The 16,625-nt window shown below is 44.8% G+C and overlaps 3 protein-coding genes across 4 annotated transcripts in view; 1 reads left to right on the forward strand and 2 right to left on the reverse strand.

The window, feature by feature from the left end:
- Positions 1–1,874: 1,874 nt before the first annotated feature.
- Positions 1,875–4,535, reverse strand: iyd (iodotyrosine deiodinase; the record flags this gene model as incomplete). The annotated part of the gene is made up of 5 exons (XM_080022688.1): positions 1,875–2,057; positions 2,447–2,603; positions 2,845–3,004; positions 3,301–3,495; positions 4,328–4,535. 5 exons carry the CDS (start codon positions 4,533–4,535, stop codon positions 1,875–1,877), a joined length of 903 nt encoding a protein of 300 aa, XP_079878814.1.
- A 952-nt stretch (positions 4,536–5,487) lies between these two features.
- On the reverse strand, positions 5,488–12,842 carry LOC307246706 (iodotyrosine deiodinase-like; the record flags this gene model as incomplete). The annotated part of the gene is made up of 5 exons (XM_080022700.1): positions 5,488–5,670; positions 6,060–6,216; positions 10,418–10,577; positions 10,862–11,056; positions 12,635–12,842. The coding sequence occupies 5 exons, from the start codon at positions 12,840–12,842 to the stop codon at positions 5,488–5,490; spliced, it is 903 nt and encodes a 300-aa protein (XP_079878826.1).
- A 1,900-nt stretch (positions 12,843–14,742) lies between these two features.
- ppp1r14c (protein phosphatase 1, regulatory (inhibitor) subunit 14C) overlaps positions 14,743–16,625 on the forward strand; it is a 19,746-nt gene continuing 17,863 nt past the window's right edge. For both annotated transcript variants that reach the window (XM_080019491.1, XM_080019492.1), the window contains exon 1: positions 14,743–14,993. In XM_080019491.1, the coding sequence (XP_079875617.1) occupies positions 14,760–14,993 (234 nt within the window). In that variant the 5' untranslated portion in view covers positions 14,743–14,759. The remainder of the gene's footprint in view (positions 14,994–16,625) is intronic.

A 16,625-nucleotide genomic window follows, 5' to 3' on the forward strand; every position in this document is an offset into this window, starting at 1 on the left:
AGTAAGACAGAATACATGTGCCTGAATGGGAGAGAAGGCGACGAAAAGCTGAGAATGCAAAGAGTGGAAGTGGAGAAGGGAGTACAGGCAGGGTGGAGTGGGTGGAGAAGAGTGTCTGGAGTGATCTGTGACAGAAGGGTTCCAGCAAGAGTGAAGAGGAAGGTCTACAGGACGGTAGTGAGACCAGCTATGTTGTACGGTTTAGAGGCGGTGGCACTGACACAAAGGCAGGTGGCTGAGCTGGAGGTGGCAGAGTTGAGGATGTTGAGGTTTCATTGGGAGTGACAAGGATGGACAGGATTAAGAACGAGTACATTAGAGGGACAGCTCAGGTGGGACAGTTTGGTGGAAAAGTGAGAGAGGCCAGATTGAGATGGTTTGGACACGTGTGTAGGAGAGATGAGAGTTACATTGGGAGAAGGATGCTGAGGATGGAGCTGCCAGGCAAGAGGAAAAGAGGAAGGCAAAGAGAAGGTTTATGGATGTGGTGAGGGAGGAAATGCAGGGGGTTGGTGTAAGGGAGGAAGATGCGCAGAACAGAAGGTATTGGAGACAGATGATCTGCTGTGGCGACCCCTAACGGGAGCAGCCGAAAGAGGAAAAGAAGATGGAACATGTCATGACAGGGCTCCATTCTGAGTGTGTGGATGGGGTTTTTAAAACCATCGTTAGCCCAACCACCACAGTGTTTTAATGTCAAATGCTGAAATTGGCGTTTTTATTTGTGCTTTCTAGGACATAGTTGGCACAGTTTACTTTGGATATGGCCTCTGAAACAGGGTTCCCATACCTCATACAAACAAATGTCCAAAAAAAATGAACAGGTTCCCTTCCAGAGGACCTGGGTTCCCCAGAGCAGCACGGTCAACCGGCCTCCTTCCACTCCTTCCTTCCGACAGACTGCTGCAGGGCTGCTTGGAGGGGTGGCCTGGCTGCTGGGCAGTCCCGGCGGTGGCTGCTGGGTGGAGGAGCTAGCTGTAGACAGTAAACCATGATGATTGCTCCAGCTGCTTCTCCCCCGGTCCTCCGCCGGACCCCTGGGTGCTGCTGCTGCCATTTGGGAGAGAGTGGTTGCTGGGGCCGCCTGTTGACCTGCTGGTGGCTCCTCCGTGCCAGAGCCCCATGTTGGGTGCCACTGTGGCTGTTCCATCCACCACACGCCATCCAAGTGACGTTATCAGGGCCCTCCGGCACAGAGACACAGATGACAATGCGTTGTAGTCACCAGTTTTTTGCAGAGAGGAGGCTCGGTGGAATTAGCCAGGAGCAGGTGAAACATGTCATGACAGGGGTCCTCTCCTGAGTGTGTATGGATGGGTTTTTCTAAACCTGCCGCTCGTTAGCCCAACCACCACAGTGTTTAATGTCAAATGCATGAAATTGGTGAATTTATATGTGCTTTCTAGGACATAGTTGGCATAGTTTACTTTGGATATCATTGTATTGAATTGCAATATATTTCAACACTAAGCAAAATCTTGGGCGAGCTCTTCCATGTTTAAAAAAAAAATCCAATTAATAATATTTGTGTTAATTGTAAATGGTATGTGCTATGCTTTTACAAACACGCTGAAACATGCAAATTACACGAAAACAAAAAAGCAAGGAGGTATCCACATGGAATTCAAGATTTGATTTTTGGCATATTATATTTCTGTATAATTAAATGAAGGAACACAATTCTGAAAAGGAAAACAACATGCATCAATTTCCATCTATAGTGCTCACTAAAATCACACGGATGAGTTTTTTAATGAAAACATTTGTGAAAGCTAAAGTTAAGTCAGCTAAAAGTTTTTAGTTAAAGGTGATTGAAAATGGAAATGCATCCTTTCTTCGTGATAAAAGACAAAAACGTGCTCATGTGTTGGATATCATATGTGAACCATGATGTCTTCCAGGGGTTTGCGCTTCAGGTCGGGCACGGTGGCGCCAGGGGAGGGGTAGCCCACCGGCAGCAGCATCAGCAGCTTCTCGTTGGCTGGTCGCTTCAGGAGGAGCCTGAGCTTCGGGCCACAGTTTAGGGGTGTGGATGTCACAGTCACCAGACCTACATTCTGAAAAAAACATAATCATTTGTGTGTATACGTAATGGAACTTACAGTATATGGTTTAATGACTGATTGGGTTCATTATTGTGCATCATCTTATGGCTGTATATGGTTTAACGACTGCTTTAATGGATGATGGTTCACAGAGAACAGTAATGGCTCAATGTGTATTTATCATTACCAAGATAAGACCAAAGACTAAAGAAACTTCAATATTTATAAAAGTGAGTTCAGAGACACTGACTCCACTGTGACTAATGGGGACAGTGGCGTGCACAGCACACTCTCAGAGGTGATTTGCCATTTGAAAAGGGCGCTTTTGCACTCAAGACAAAAAGGGCAGGGGCAACCGTGCCCTCTTGTGCCTGGCAATGAAAGGGGGCGTGGTGTTTTACCTGTAGAGCAGTCAGTAAGATTCCACAGGATATGGAGACGCTGATTTCATTGTAGTAGTGAGTCTTCTTCTTCCCGTTAGGCAGAATTCCAGACGTTTGCTTGAAGACGAGGAGCAGATAAGGAGCCACGTCCAAATATTCCTTTATCCAGTTAGTCCTGGTACAACCGGGTGAATGAGCAAGAAAGCAATTCATTTTTCCTATTACTTGTTCTTATTTTATCCCACCATTTTGTATTTGAGCTGTTCTGGAAAGACGGTACGGGATACATCACAGCCATGTCCAACATGCATCAACTGACTGAATAGTAACAAGCTTTGCGTGTCTATTTCTCAAAAGACGCAGTTTGAAGTTGTAAAACCCCACTGGTGTGTTCACTGGTGTGTGGGGGGACCCACCTTAGCCTCGCAAGATCATTGACCCACTTGTCTCCCATCCTCTGGCGATAGTTGACCTCTTCCTCCTCCTCAACTATCAGTCTGATTTTGCTTTTGGTGTCCGGATCAGACACCACAACAAACATCCAGGGCTCTGTGTGTGCTCCACTGGGGGAAGTTCCTAACCCAGATGTGGGTAGGGTGGAATGATTGAAATAATAAATAAATGGTTTATTTGAGGCTAAGTTTTCACACGCTGAGTAAATCTGAAACATGGTTTAAAATCTAAAAATGTCTATGGCTGAGTTTATGCAATCAAACGGTCAAATATGATTGGTTGTAAGTTGGACTTTGAGCCACATGAGATTTTTTGGGGAAAAATTCAATTCGGGACAGATTTCACATTGCTTCCAACCCCATCAGGACCCTTCACAAAGCGCAACTGATGAGGCATTTTGAAGAAACACCTCCACAGACCTGCAGTGCGGATAACATTGGCGATGACCTCACGGGGGACCGGGTCGGGGCTGATGAACCGGACAGACCTCCTCTGGTTCATCAGAGTGTAGAAGCTCTGCGATCGCTCTAACATGGTGTCCTCGGGATAGCGCTGTGGAGTGTAGGACACGTGCGGAAGGTCCTCTTCATCGCTGCTCTCTGGCCAGTCATCATCTTTTTTAGTGATGACGGAGAGATGAGGGGGGCGAAACAATGAACAATAATCAATCATTCGGACTGAAATCTAGCGGTCAAACAATACGATTTTGAATCTCAGAAATGTTGATTTGTGCATGTTCAAGGATTATTTGGGGAGGAAATCACAAAATAAGCCAAAGGCCAAATTGTCTGAAAAATGCATTGTGGGACATACTTGCCATTGTGAAGTGAATACTATGATATTTCACTGGGTGAATGTAGTAGGTCTAAATCATCCTGGTACTGTTTGCATAATATTTGACTATTTGAGTACATGGACAATAGAATACACATGTAGTCAGTGGTGGGACGTATCTAAACTTACTTAAGTATATTCTGTTTCAGACAATTTCAACTTTTACTTTTATATTTACGTCACTTTAGTTAAAAAAAGAAAATTCGGGATATATATATATATATATATATACATACATACATACATACATAGTAGAGCAAGAAAAAGCCAAATCCATTAAGAGGAAAAATCACACCTGGATCTATCAAACTACACCTCAATGATTCATTAGGTCCATTATATCCATATCCATTTAAATTACTATACCATTTATGATACTTTATTGTCAATTGCAATAAGCTTTTGCATGAGCGCTGATCAACAGGAAAAAAAGGCATATCAAAACTTTATACCGGATCTTATAGGATCTGTAAGGCACTGGACATGACAAGTACTTAGGTTTCTGTCCGTTACGCACCACTGATGTCCTTTTATTCTGAGTACTACTGTACTCCAAGGCGCAACGAGAAAGTAGAACAAGTGCAAAAAGAACCAAAGTCAACATCAACTTACCATCACTTTTCAGAATGTCTGTGTCATCTTGTAAATCCTGGTCCACCCACGGTCTGGACTTGACTGTCACATCCGATTCCACGGTAGGTTCCTTGCTGCTTCCAGCTGTAGCGCTGCTCTGCGCTCGATTTCTACTTCTCAGGAATAAAACTATGACCACGCAGAGAACGGCCGCGACGAACGGCGTGAGAGTGGACAGAAACGCCATGGATGCGGTTGGCGCACAGCAGTGAAGGTGGGCTTACGGCACACTTGGTTTGCGGTGACTATCTCCTGCTCGTTCTGGTTTATATCGGCACGTTGAATAAAATATAATAACACATATTGCGACGCGTGGCGGGGTCCACCAAACAGACCCAATGAAGGAGGCGAAGACGCTTTTATAGCCCGGGATGAGGGTCAGTCCATCTTCTTTCTCTCGCTCCACTTCTGTCCTCTCCTCCCAAGCTCCCCGGGAGACCCGACCCCTAGACACCTGGGCCAATTACCTACTTCCCTGGACACCCCCCCTCTGCAACCAGATGGACTTGTGCAAATTATAACATCCCACAATGAACTTGAACCTCCCCACAGCCACAGGCACACACCGCGTTACAATATATTTTATTTGTTGTAATATATGTTCAATATATGACAATTGAGTTTGTTGAATTCTGCAACCTCGCCGCTGGATGCCACTAGGTGCTGGTTATTAGAGGTGTTTGATGTCAAAAGCTGAAATTGGTGTTTTTATTTGTGCTTTCTAGGACATAGTTGGCATAGTTTCTTTTGGATATCATTGTATTTAATTACAATTAATTTCAACACTGAGCTAAGTGTTTGGGCCACTCTTCCATGTTTAAAAAAAAAAAAAAAATCCAATCACCAATATTTTCTATGTGCTATGCTTTTACAAACAACCTGAAACATGCTGTTTACACTAAAACAAAAAAGGCAAAGAGGTATCCACATGGCATTCAAGGTGTGTTTATTACAAAGGAACACAATTCTGAAAAAAGAAAACAACATTGCATCAATTTCTATCGAAAGTGCTCACTAAAATAACACGGATGAGAAAACATTCATGAAAGTTAAAGTTAAAAATGTTAAAAGGTGATTTGACAATGAAAACTCATCCTTTCTTCGTAATAAAAGACAAAAACGTGCTCATGTGTTGGATATCATATGTGAACCATGATGTCTTCCAGGGGTTTGCGCTTCAGGTCGGGCACGGTGGCACCAGGGGAGGGGTAGCCCACCGGCAGCAGCATCAGCAGCTTCTCGTTGGCTGGTCGCTTCAGGAGGAGCCTGAGCTTCGGACCACAGTTTAGGGGTGTGGATGTCACAGTCACCAGACCTACATTCTAAAAAAAACATAATCATTTGTGTGTATACATAATGGAACTTACAGTATATGGTTTAATGACTGATTGGGTTCATTATTGTGCATCATCTTATGGCTGTATATGGTTTAACGACTGCTTTAATGGATGATGGTTCACAGAGAACAGTAATGGCTCAGTGTGTATTTATCATTACCAAGAAAAGACCAAAGACTAAAGAAACTTCAATAGTTATAACAGTGAGTTCAGAGACACTGACTCCACTGTGACTAATGGGGACAGTGGCGTGCACAGCACACTCTCAGAGGTGATTTGCCATTTGAAAAGGGCGCTTTTGCACTCAAGACAAAAAGGGCAGGGGCAACCGTGCCCTCTTGTGCCTGGCAATGAAAGGGGGCGTGGTGTTTTACCTGTAGAGCAGTCAGTAAGATTCCACAGGATATGGAGACGCTGATTTCATTGTAGTAGTGAGTCTTCTTCTTCCCGTTAGGCAGAATTCCAGACGTCTGCTTGAAGACGAGGAGCAGATAAGGAGCCACGTCCAAATATTCCTTTATCCAGTTAGCCCTGGGACAACCAGGACAAAGGGGCGTGGTCAAGCACCGGCTGCGAACAACAGCAAGGGTTCGTTTTCCCACGGCAACCAAGCTGCCTCGAATCGGCTCAATCAGCGCACACACGGCGCTGATTGGTCCAAATCAAGGCAGGGAGTTTACTTAACGGTTTTGTCTGCCTTACAGGCGCATGGACTCGTGAGCAGCCCAAGAGTGTGCGCGTGTTAAAAAATACAATTGTTGCCTCCGTGCCAGACTGAAACGGGCAATAAAAACCAAGACATGTTAGCGCACCTTTGCCAGAAAGACTCTGTCTCCCTCAATGAACCCCATATTTATACTGAAAGAATAAGAAGATACTGAGTATACTTTATATATACAATATACGTATGTTGGCGTACCTTGGATCACTGCATGAACCTTTACGGCCACAATACAAATAAATACATTTATGGTCTTACTCTGATGACTTGCACTGAATGGAGTCGGCCAGGGTTCAATCTTCATGTGGGAAAAGGCTGACTCGCATAAATAAGTAGAGCCGAATAATGCACTCAAGGAGGTCGCACATTTCCTCATGTTTGGGTACTTTTCCTTCGTGAGTAGGTTCCAAAACTGTCCGTGAGCCGTGAACTTCAGTTCAATGTCAGCCTGAAGTGTCAACATCTCATCCTGCACTGCAGATGAGTTCAGGTGAAAGAGTGTTGCAATTTTTGATGCGAGTGAATCGACCTCAATATCTTCCCTAAATGGGTAGCACATAAATGTAGCATTGGCTCAAGTAGAGCAAAGTCTTGAAACCGTTTTTCAAAGTCTGACAGAAAACTTTCAATCTGCTCTGTGTAGCGCCCACTGTCAAGTTGCGCACACGCCTTCCCTTGGATCTCCAGCTTTGATGCAAGGTTTTGAAAGTTCCCCAAATCATGGCTCTGCAGCTTTGAGGACATAAGTTGCATTTTTCGTTTTAAAGCATTAACTAAACTGATCATGATGACCACGGTTTTGTCTTTTCCTTGCAGCTGTAAATTAAGCTCATTCAACATGTTGGTCAGATCAGTAAAAAATGCCAAGTCTAGCAGCCACTGGATCGTGATTAAGTTGCTTGTATTCTGCGTTTTTCCTGACAAGGAGAAACTCCTTTATCTCCGGACAGAGCTCTCAAAATCTCTGCAGGAATTTTCCCCCACTAAGCCATCTCACATCAGTGTGTAGCAAGAGCTCAGAGTAGTTGCAGTCAGCCTCCTCCAGATTTGCACGGAAAAGCCGTCTTTGAAGAGATCTTGCTCGAACAGAACAGGCGATTTTTGTTACCACATCCATTATCTTTTTCATGTTTAGCATTTTTGCACATAATGCTTGTTGGTGTATTATGCAGTGGTAGTTAAGGAAGTCATGGAAAGCATTGTCCTCCCTGCACTTGTTAATAAATCCATTCAAGCAGCCCACCATTGCCGGCACACCGTCCGTGGTGATTGACATCAATTTACACACTGGGAGCTGGGTTTTGTCGATAAAGTTTTTGAAAGACTGAAAAATGTCCACTCCCCGCGTGTGTTCTTTCATGGGCAGTATTGTTAACAGCTCCTCGTTTGCAGTCATATCTGTAAACACCATCCGAATAAAAATGCACAATTGTGCTGTATCACTTATGTCCGTAGACTCGTCTACTTGCAATGGGAAACACTCAGTCCACGATGTCCTTCCAAAGCTGCTGTGTCAAATCATCGCCCATTACTTCACAGCGCTGTCTAACTGTACTTCTTGACAGCTGAAGAGCTTTGATTGACGATAATATTTCTGGTTTATTTTTAAAGTCCTGAAACAACGAGTCAGATGCCTCAACGAAGGCCTCTTTTACCATCTCTCCATCTTGGAAGTACTTCTTACGCTTAATGATGGCGTGACTCACCCGGAACGATGCCTCGGAGGGTGCCTTTGGATTGATGTCCGAATGTCCGAATGACTGCTGTCCGATTAACTGCGATTTCAGTTCAGTCACCTCTCTCTTTCTCAGCTAGCTCTTCGGAGGGAAATCAGTGTCGTATTTTTGATGAAGAGTTCGAAAGTGCCTTTCCACATTTCCCTTTTTCGGAATAACAACAGTAGATTGACAGATCAGACAAACGCACTTCGAGTATGACATGGTGAAAAAAAAAAAAAAAAAAAGTCCTCCTCCCATTCCGCATGGAAGTGGTAAGGTTTTGGTTTCTTACTTGGTCCGGCTCCCCACTTATTTTTTATATCCCTTCGTTAGTAGATATAAATTGGAAGGCTAACTAGGTCACTTGGCTCGCTAAGGTTTTGCAGTCGCTCACGCATTTTCTATGTGGTGACCTGCGTGTTAGAAGAGAGGCGATCTAAGTAGTTGTGATTGTTACCCAATGAACAAAGTTTTAAGCAACATAAGACTGGCCGCCCTGTATGTTAATCAAGTGGCAAATGCCAAATGGAGAGTGCCAAAGAATGAGTTTGGCACGCGATCTACCCGCACAACCTTCACGATCAACCGGTCGATCGCGATCAACCTGTTGGGCACCCATGGTGTAGACAGACAGGGAATCAAGAACAGGCAGAGACTCGTGACCGGGAAGGCAGGGACTCACAAGCAGGCAGGGACTCAGGAACCGGCAGAGAATCAAGGCCTGGCGGCCGGCAGGGAGTCAGGAATCACGAACCAGGAGCAGAGGAGCCTTCCCGAATCAGGAAAAAAAAGAGTTTGGGGCACACACCAAGGGAAACATGCAGGAACATTAACGCTAACACATGCGTGAACACATGCAACAATCCGACACCAACAGAGTGAATGGGACCAAGTTAAATTCAAAAGGAGTTACGAGGAAGGTGAAGACAGGTGGTGAGATTACTGACTGGGGACAGGTGTGCAGTGACAGGGATGTGACGCCTGACAGACATAGGGAGCTAGAGAGGGCTGAACGGAGACGGAGACAGATAGACTTAGAGCAGACAGAGGGAGCCGGGGAGCGACAGAGGGAGCCAGAGAGGGACAGAGGGACCTAGAAGCAGACAGGGCATCAAGGCAGGGAAGAATCCTGACAGTACCCCCCCCCCCCCCCCAAGGGATGGCTTCTAGACGCAAGGACAGGGGAACTGGGGAAATGGCCTGAGCAGGGCGGGTGAAGGGGACCTGGAGGTGGGCAAAAAGGAGTAGGCACCCCTCAGGCAGACGGTCGGGGAGCTGGAACCCTGTCCAGGCCAACAGGGCAGGTAGGGGGAGGCCTTCTGGAGGGTGACCAGGGGGCCGGGTCCCCCAGCCGGACCGCTCGGGGGTGGACCCGGCAGGGCAGGCACGGGGCAGGCACAGGATGGACCTTGGAAGAGGCAGCCGATGACTCGGGGACTGGAACAGGCTGGACCTCGGGCGAGGCAGCCGACGACTCGGGGACTGGAAAGGGTTGGACCTCGGGCGAGGCAGCCGACGACTGGGGGACTGAAACGAACTGGACCTTGGGAGAGGCAGCCGACGACTCGGGGACTGGAAAGCGCTGGACCTTGGGTGGGGGGCAGCCGACGACTCGGGGACTGGAACGGGCTGGACCTCGGGAGAGGCAGCCGACGACTCGGGGACTGGAACGGGCTGGACCTCGGGAGAGGCAGCCGACGGCTCGAAGACTGGGACGGGCTCGGGGACTGTAACGGGCTGGACCTCAGGAGAGGCTGCCGACGGCAAGGGCTTCAGGAACAGGCAACAGAAGGGGGATCGGGAACAGGCAGGGACTCGTGACCAGGAAGGCAGGGACTCAACAGGCAGGGACTCAGGAACCAGCAGGGAATCAGGGCCCAGGGGCCGGCCGGGAATCGGGGCCTGGCGGCCAGCAGGGAAACAGGAATCAGGAGCAGAGGAGCCGGCGAAGAGAGGAATCAGGAAATGGGGCACACACCCAGGGAAACATGCCGTAACATAAACGCTAACACATGCAGGAACACATACAACGATGCGACACAGGCAGAGTGAATGGGACCAGGTTAAATACAAAAGGAGTGACGAGGAAGGTGAAGACAGGTGGTGAGATTACTAACTGGGGACAGGTGTGCAGTGACAGGAATGTGACACCTGACAGACAAGACAGAGGGAGCCAGAGAGGGGCAGAGGGAGCCAAAGAGGGATAAAGGGACCTGGAGGAAGACAGACAGGAAATCAAGGCCGGGCAGGATCCTGACAACTGGTGTGTTCAACGGTGCGTGGGGGGGCTCACCTAAACCTCGCCAGATCATTGACCCACTTGTCTCCCATCCTCTGGCGGTAGTTGACTTCTTCCTCCTCCTCAACTATCAGTCTGATTTTGCTTTTGGTGTCCGGATCAGACACCACAACAAACATCCAGGGCTCTGTGTGTGCTCCACTGGGGGAAGTTCCTAACCCAGATGTGGGTGGGGTGGAATGATTGAAATAATAAATAAATGGTTTATTTGAAGCTTAGTATTCACACGCTGAGTAAATCTGAAACTAAAATCTAAAATGGCTGAGTTTATGCAATCAAATGATTAAATATGATTGACTCTAAGTCAGACTTTGAGCCACATCAGATTTTTTGGGGAAAAATTCAATGTGGGACAGATTTCCCATTGCTTCCAACCCCATCAGGACCCTTCACAAAGCATAAACTGATGAGGCATTTTGAAGAAACACCTCCACAGACCTGCAGTGCGGATAACATTGGCGATGACCTCACGGGGGACCGGGTCGGGGCTGATGAACCGGACAGACCTCCTCTGGTTCATCAGAGTGTAGAAGCTCTGCGATCGCTCTAACATGGTGTCCTCGGGATAGCGCTGTGGAGTGTAGGACACGTGCGGAAGGTCCTCTTCATCGCTGCTCTCTGCCCAGTCATCATCTTTTTTAGTGATGACGGAGAGATGAGGGGGGCGAAACAATGAACAATAATCAATCATTCGGACTGAAATCTAGCGGTCAAACAATACGATTTTGAATCTCAGAAATGTTGATTTGTACATTTTTGGGGAAAAATCACAAAATAATAAGCCAAAGGCCAAATTATCTGAAAAATGCATTGTGGGATGTGCTTGCCAGTGTGAAGTGAATACTATGATATTTCAATGGGTGGATGTAGTAGGCCAATGTGTGAGGAAAAAAAATGTATATATATATACATATACTATAACTATAACTATAACATACTACATATAACTATATTACTATAACTATAACTATAACATTACAGATTGAACTAATCCTCGATAGCAAAACTATATGTGTCTATACTACAGTATACATTACATGAATGCATTTATACACATTACTATAATTCATATTGTGGGTAATTATGAAATACAGTTGATCAGTCAGAGCCAAAATTAAAACATGCATGAAGACACTGGGTGTAACTACGCAACCAGTTAGAAACCGGCACTGAAACGGTTCATCCGGCGCGCACACAGCGGGGAGTCGGAAACGAGACACTCGGGGGACGGGAAACAGCAAAGGGGCCGCCCCGCGAAGGGGGGTGTGTCGTTTCAAACAAAGGGACGAGCGAAAAAAGTCTGAGCGGACTCCTGGGTGAAACGTCCGCTAGATGAGACACGCAGCTTAGGACCCACTACGTCGACGTATAAAGTTTTTTTTATTTTTTTTGGTAGATTCTCAAACCGTCCAATAAACTTTCCGTTGCTCAAAGTTCCAGTTTCATCGCCTCATTCCGGATTTGGAAATTTTGAACACGGCAAATGCCATGCTGGTACTTTCTGCATAGTATTTGACTATTTGAGTACATGGACAACAGAATACACATGTAGTCAGTGGTGGAAAGTATCTGCACTCACTTAAGTATATTCCGTTTCAGACACTTTCAACTTTAACTCCACTACATGTCAGCAAATATGTGTACATGTTACTCAACTGTATTTCAAACACATTTCCGTCATTTTAGTTATATATATATATATATATATATATATATACATATATATATATATATATATATATATATATATATATATATATATATATATATATATATATATATATATATATATATATATATATATATATATCCGTTATAGTATATCCATATATATATATATATATATATATATATACACAGTAAGCCAAAGACATTAAGAGGAAAACTCACACCTAGATCTATCAAACTACACCTCAATGATTCATTAGGTCCATTATATCCATATCCATTTAAATTACTATACCATTTATAATATTTTATTGTCAATTGCAATAAGCTTTTGCATGAGCGCTGATCAACAGGAAAAAAAAAGGCATATCAAAACTTTATACCGGCTTTATTAGGATCTGTAAGGCACCGGACATGACAAGTACTTAGGTTTCTGTCCGTTACGCACCACTGATGTCCTTTTATTCTGAGTACTACTGTACTCCAAGGCGCAACGAGAAAGTAGAACAAGTGCAAAAAGAACCAAAGTCAACATCAACTTACCATCACTTTTCAGAATGTCTGTGTCATCTTGTAAATCCTGGTCCACCCACGGTCTGGACTTGACTGTCACATCCGATTCCACGGTAGGTTCCTTGCTGCTTCCAGCTGTAGCGCTGCTCTGCGCTCGATTTCTACTTCTCAGGAATAAAACTATGACCACGCAGAGAACGGCCGCGACGAACGGCGTGAGAGTGGACAGAAACGCCATGGATGCGGTTGGCGCACAGCAGTGAAGGTGGGCTTACCGCACACTTGGTTTGCGGTGACTATCTCCTGCTCATTCGGGTTTATATCGGCACGTTGAATAAAATATGTAATGAAATGTCTTTTGACGCGTGGCGGACAGACACCATGGAGGGGGCGCAGACGCCGCGTCGCATGTGATAGAGGCGGGTGGTTGGAAAACTCTCAGCTTCTCGAATCAGATGCGAGCTTCACGATTACACGAGGCCCACTGTGAACCTGCTACTGGTTGTGCAGGTGGCACCTTTCTCATCTCATCATACTATTGTTTGACGTGACAAATCAAACTTGTTAATTTTCCGTTCTTCCATTTCTCCGCTTTCCCCCTTCTGCAGAACGTCGAACTTTATCCGAGCTCCCTTTCAGATAAAATGCTTTCTTTGCAGTTTTAATTATATATATTTTTGCAGTTTGCAGTTATAATAATAATAATAATAATAATAATAATAATAATTACAATAACAATATTATTATTGTTATTGTAATTATTATTATTATTATTATTATTATTATTATTGGTCGCTCCTGTACTGAATAGTAGTAGTAGTAGTAGTAGTTGTAATAGTAGTAGAAGTAGTAGTATTGTTAGTAGTATTAGTATTATTGTTGTTATTACTACCATTAGTATAATTGTTGTTATTATTAGTAATGCTGTTAATATATGTTTCAGAATCAGAATCAGAATCAGAATCAGAATCAGAATCAGAATCAGAATGGTCTTTATTGCCAAGTAACTTTACACGAACAATGAATCTTTCTTGGAGTTCGGTGCATACATGAAACATAAATGTAAAACAATAAGTACAATGTTAGTGAAATATATAAGCATAAAGGCTGTTTTTTTTTGTTTTTTGGTTTGGTTTGGTTACTGATTGACTGTTGCTATATGCAATTTGCACTTTAGTTTCTGTTCATCTCATAGTAACATAGTAATGCATATGGACCCTGAGAATTGGAGCGGTACCACGCCAAGAAATCTCATTGGAGGAGGTTTTTGATGGAACCACAAGGTGGCAGCTCAACTTTATAAACGACTGTCTGGTCGTTGAGGAACGTGTGTCTGCGCCCCTGCGATTGGATCCATATTGTCAAAATTGTGCTAAATATACTAAATATAGCATGTTATAATTATATAATAATTATCACATCATAATAATTATCATAATATCATAATTGATGATAAATATACTATACACTATCTATATGCTATACTAAATACTATATAAAAAATACAATGTTACTTTACGAATGAGCACTTCAATAGGAAATTGTAAATTGTTCTATTCCCGTTTGCTGTCCGGTGCGTCTCGGCGCCCAAAGGGTTAATGCTGCATTCCCCGGTAACTTTGAAATCAGTCGTTTCGGCTCCGTATTCTACTCCCCGGCGCAATGTCTTCTTTGGCTCCGTTCGGGAAACATGGAATGGACAAAGGTTTCTTTTATTTTTTTTGAAAGGGTGTGCATTCGGAAGCCTACAAAACGTATTTTAATAAACCTAAAAACCACAGAGTTGTTTGGGTCGAGGTGCAGATGGACATTCCTCTGCAGTTCTCCCGTCCGGGGAGGATTTTCCCGAGTTCCAACGTCGATGGAACGCAGCATCAGCGGCACGATGGAGAGAAGAGGTCTGGACACGCCCCTCCAGTGTGTGTGTGTGTGTGTGTGTGTGTGTGTGTGTGTGTGTGTGTGTGTGTGTGTGTGTGTGTGTGTGTGTGTGTGTGTGTGCGTGTGTGCGTGTGTGTGGCGCTGCTCTTTAAATAGCAGGTGTTTAAAAGCCCCGTGCATCGTTTCGGACCCGCAGTCCCACTCATCCGCCGGCACCCGTCTAGGAAGCATCCAAGCCCCCCCTCCCCCCCACCACCACCACCACCACCACCACGCAATGTCAGCCGCCAGCACCGAGACCAGCGCCCCGTTGCCCACCGCCGGCAGCCGGGTCTTTTTCCAGCCGGCAACCGGAGTGGGCTGCGCGGGCTCGGGTCCGATCACCCGGGACGACCCAGTCCAGCGGAAGCAGGGGAAGGTGACCGTCAAGTACGACAGGAAGGAGCTGCGGAAAAGACTGGTCCTGGAGGAGTGGATCATCGAGCAGCTCAGCGAGCTGTACGACTGCGAGGTGAGCGCGCCGACTACGGGTCTGTTTATTGTGGCCGCTCCGTCGGGGTGATGGAGGTTCTCCGGATCACCGTGCTCCATTGTCTGCCCTCACACCCGAGCAGCCTATTGTGCTGTCGGGGGGAAAAAAAGTAGTTTGATTGATCTTTTCACGAGGTATAAGTGGGTTGTTTTTTTTGTTCTTTTGGACAGATGCATGTGCAAAGAAAGACGAATCAAAGAGGCTAGTTCGAGAATCATTGATGGGAACATGCATGCATGATTTCGTATGCATGATGCATGAGATTACGTTTCTGCGATTTATCCAAGATGAATTCAGCCCGTTCGCCCTCAAGGGGCGTTTTATTGAGGTTCTCAAGTCAGAGGAGAAAAGGATATTAAAGATAAAGGTAAAGATAAAGGTACTTTATTCATTCCCAAAGGGAAATGACATTGTTGCAGCAGCAATGACAAACATGACCAAACACACGTAATTTACAGAATTGTTGTTTTGAACAACGTGTGTTTTAATACATATAAAACAAGATTCAAGATTCAAGATTCAAGATTTTTTTATTTGTCACATACACATACATACTTTCATACATATATGCAGTGAAATGTATTGCAACGCACCCGGTGATAGCACACAATATGTCCTAGGAAAAAAAGAAATAAAAGTAAAGAATTCCTTTCTAATAGACCGACTAACTGACTCCTAAAACGTAATACAGTAAGTTGAATACTTATAGAATAAGATAAAAATATATAGAATAAAATACAATAAAAATAAAATGAAATAAAATGGAATAGATAGAGGGAATATGCCTGATGCTGCGTTCCATGTATGTACAGATATGTGCAATTAAAGTGGCATGTGAATTAAAGTGGCAGTGAATGTGAATAGAGTGAGGTAGTGTTTGGGACACAACGAAAAAACGAAATCACTAAAAAATCACAAATAATAATAATTTAAATAAATAGAATAAAATCGATTCTAACGTCGTGAAAGGCGAAGCTTAATGTGGAAGTTAAATGAGGTTGGGGGAGCAGAAGGAGAAGAAAGAAGGGCAGTGGGTTAAAGAAGGACGTGCCGATGCCGAGACTCTCCCCACTAACCAATAACCTCCTCTGGCGTTGACCTCCTTCCGCACAGCGAGGCACTCCACGCAAACATGCGGTTACGTCTGGTTGCGTCTCTGGTCGGACGCAACCAACCAGAGATGACGGGCAGTCGCATGCACAGGCTCGCACGCACGCTCACACACACAGACACACACACACACACACACAGACACACACACACACACACACACACACACACACACACACATGCGTGGTCACATCATGCAAGAAGGTGCAAGACTGTGCTGCATGTGTTTCATTAACTGGTGGACAGTATGTGCACAGTCCATCCTTAATATATGACAGTGTTAGCGAGGTCAAAAGGAAACATTTAGTCTATAAGACGGATGTCGTCTATCACTCCCATGCAAATATCGCCGCTAAAACAATAAATGTAGGCAAATAGGCCAAATGATTCAAGAGGTTTATACATCACTCGTCACACAAATGGCATTTGCAACAAGGATTTGCATGCACAGGTCCATAGATTTCAACAGTGAGTTTCCGGAAGTGAAAACCCCATTCAGAT

This window comes from Zeus faber (genome assembly GCF_960531495.2).
Source record: "Zeus faber genome assembly, chromosome: 2".
Classification (NCBI taxonomy): Eukaryota; Metazoa; Chordata; class Actinopteri; order Zeiformes; family Zeidae; genus Zeus; species Zeus faber.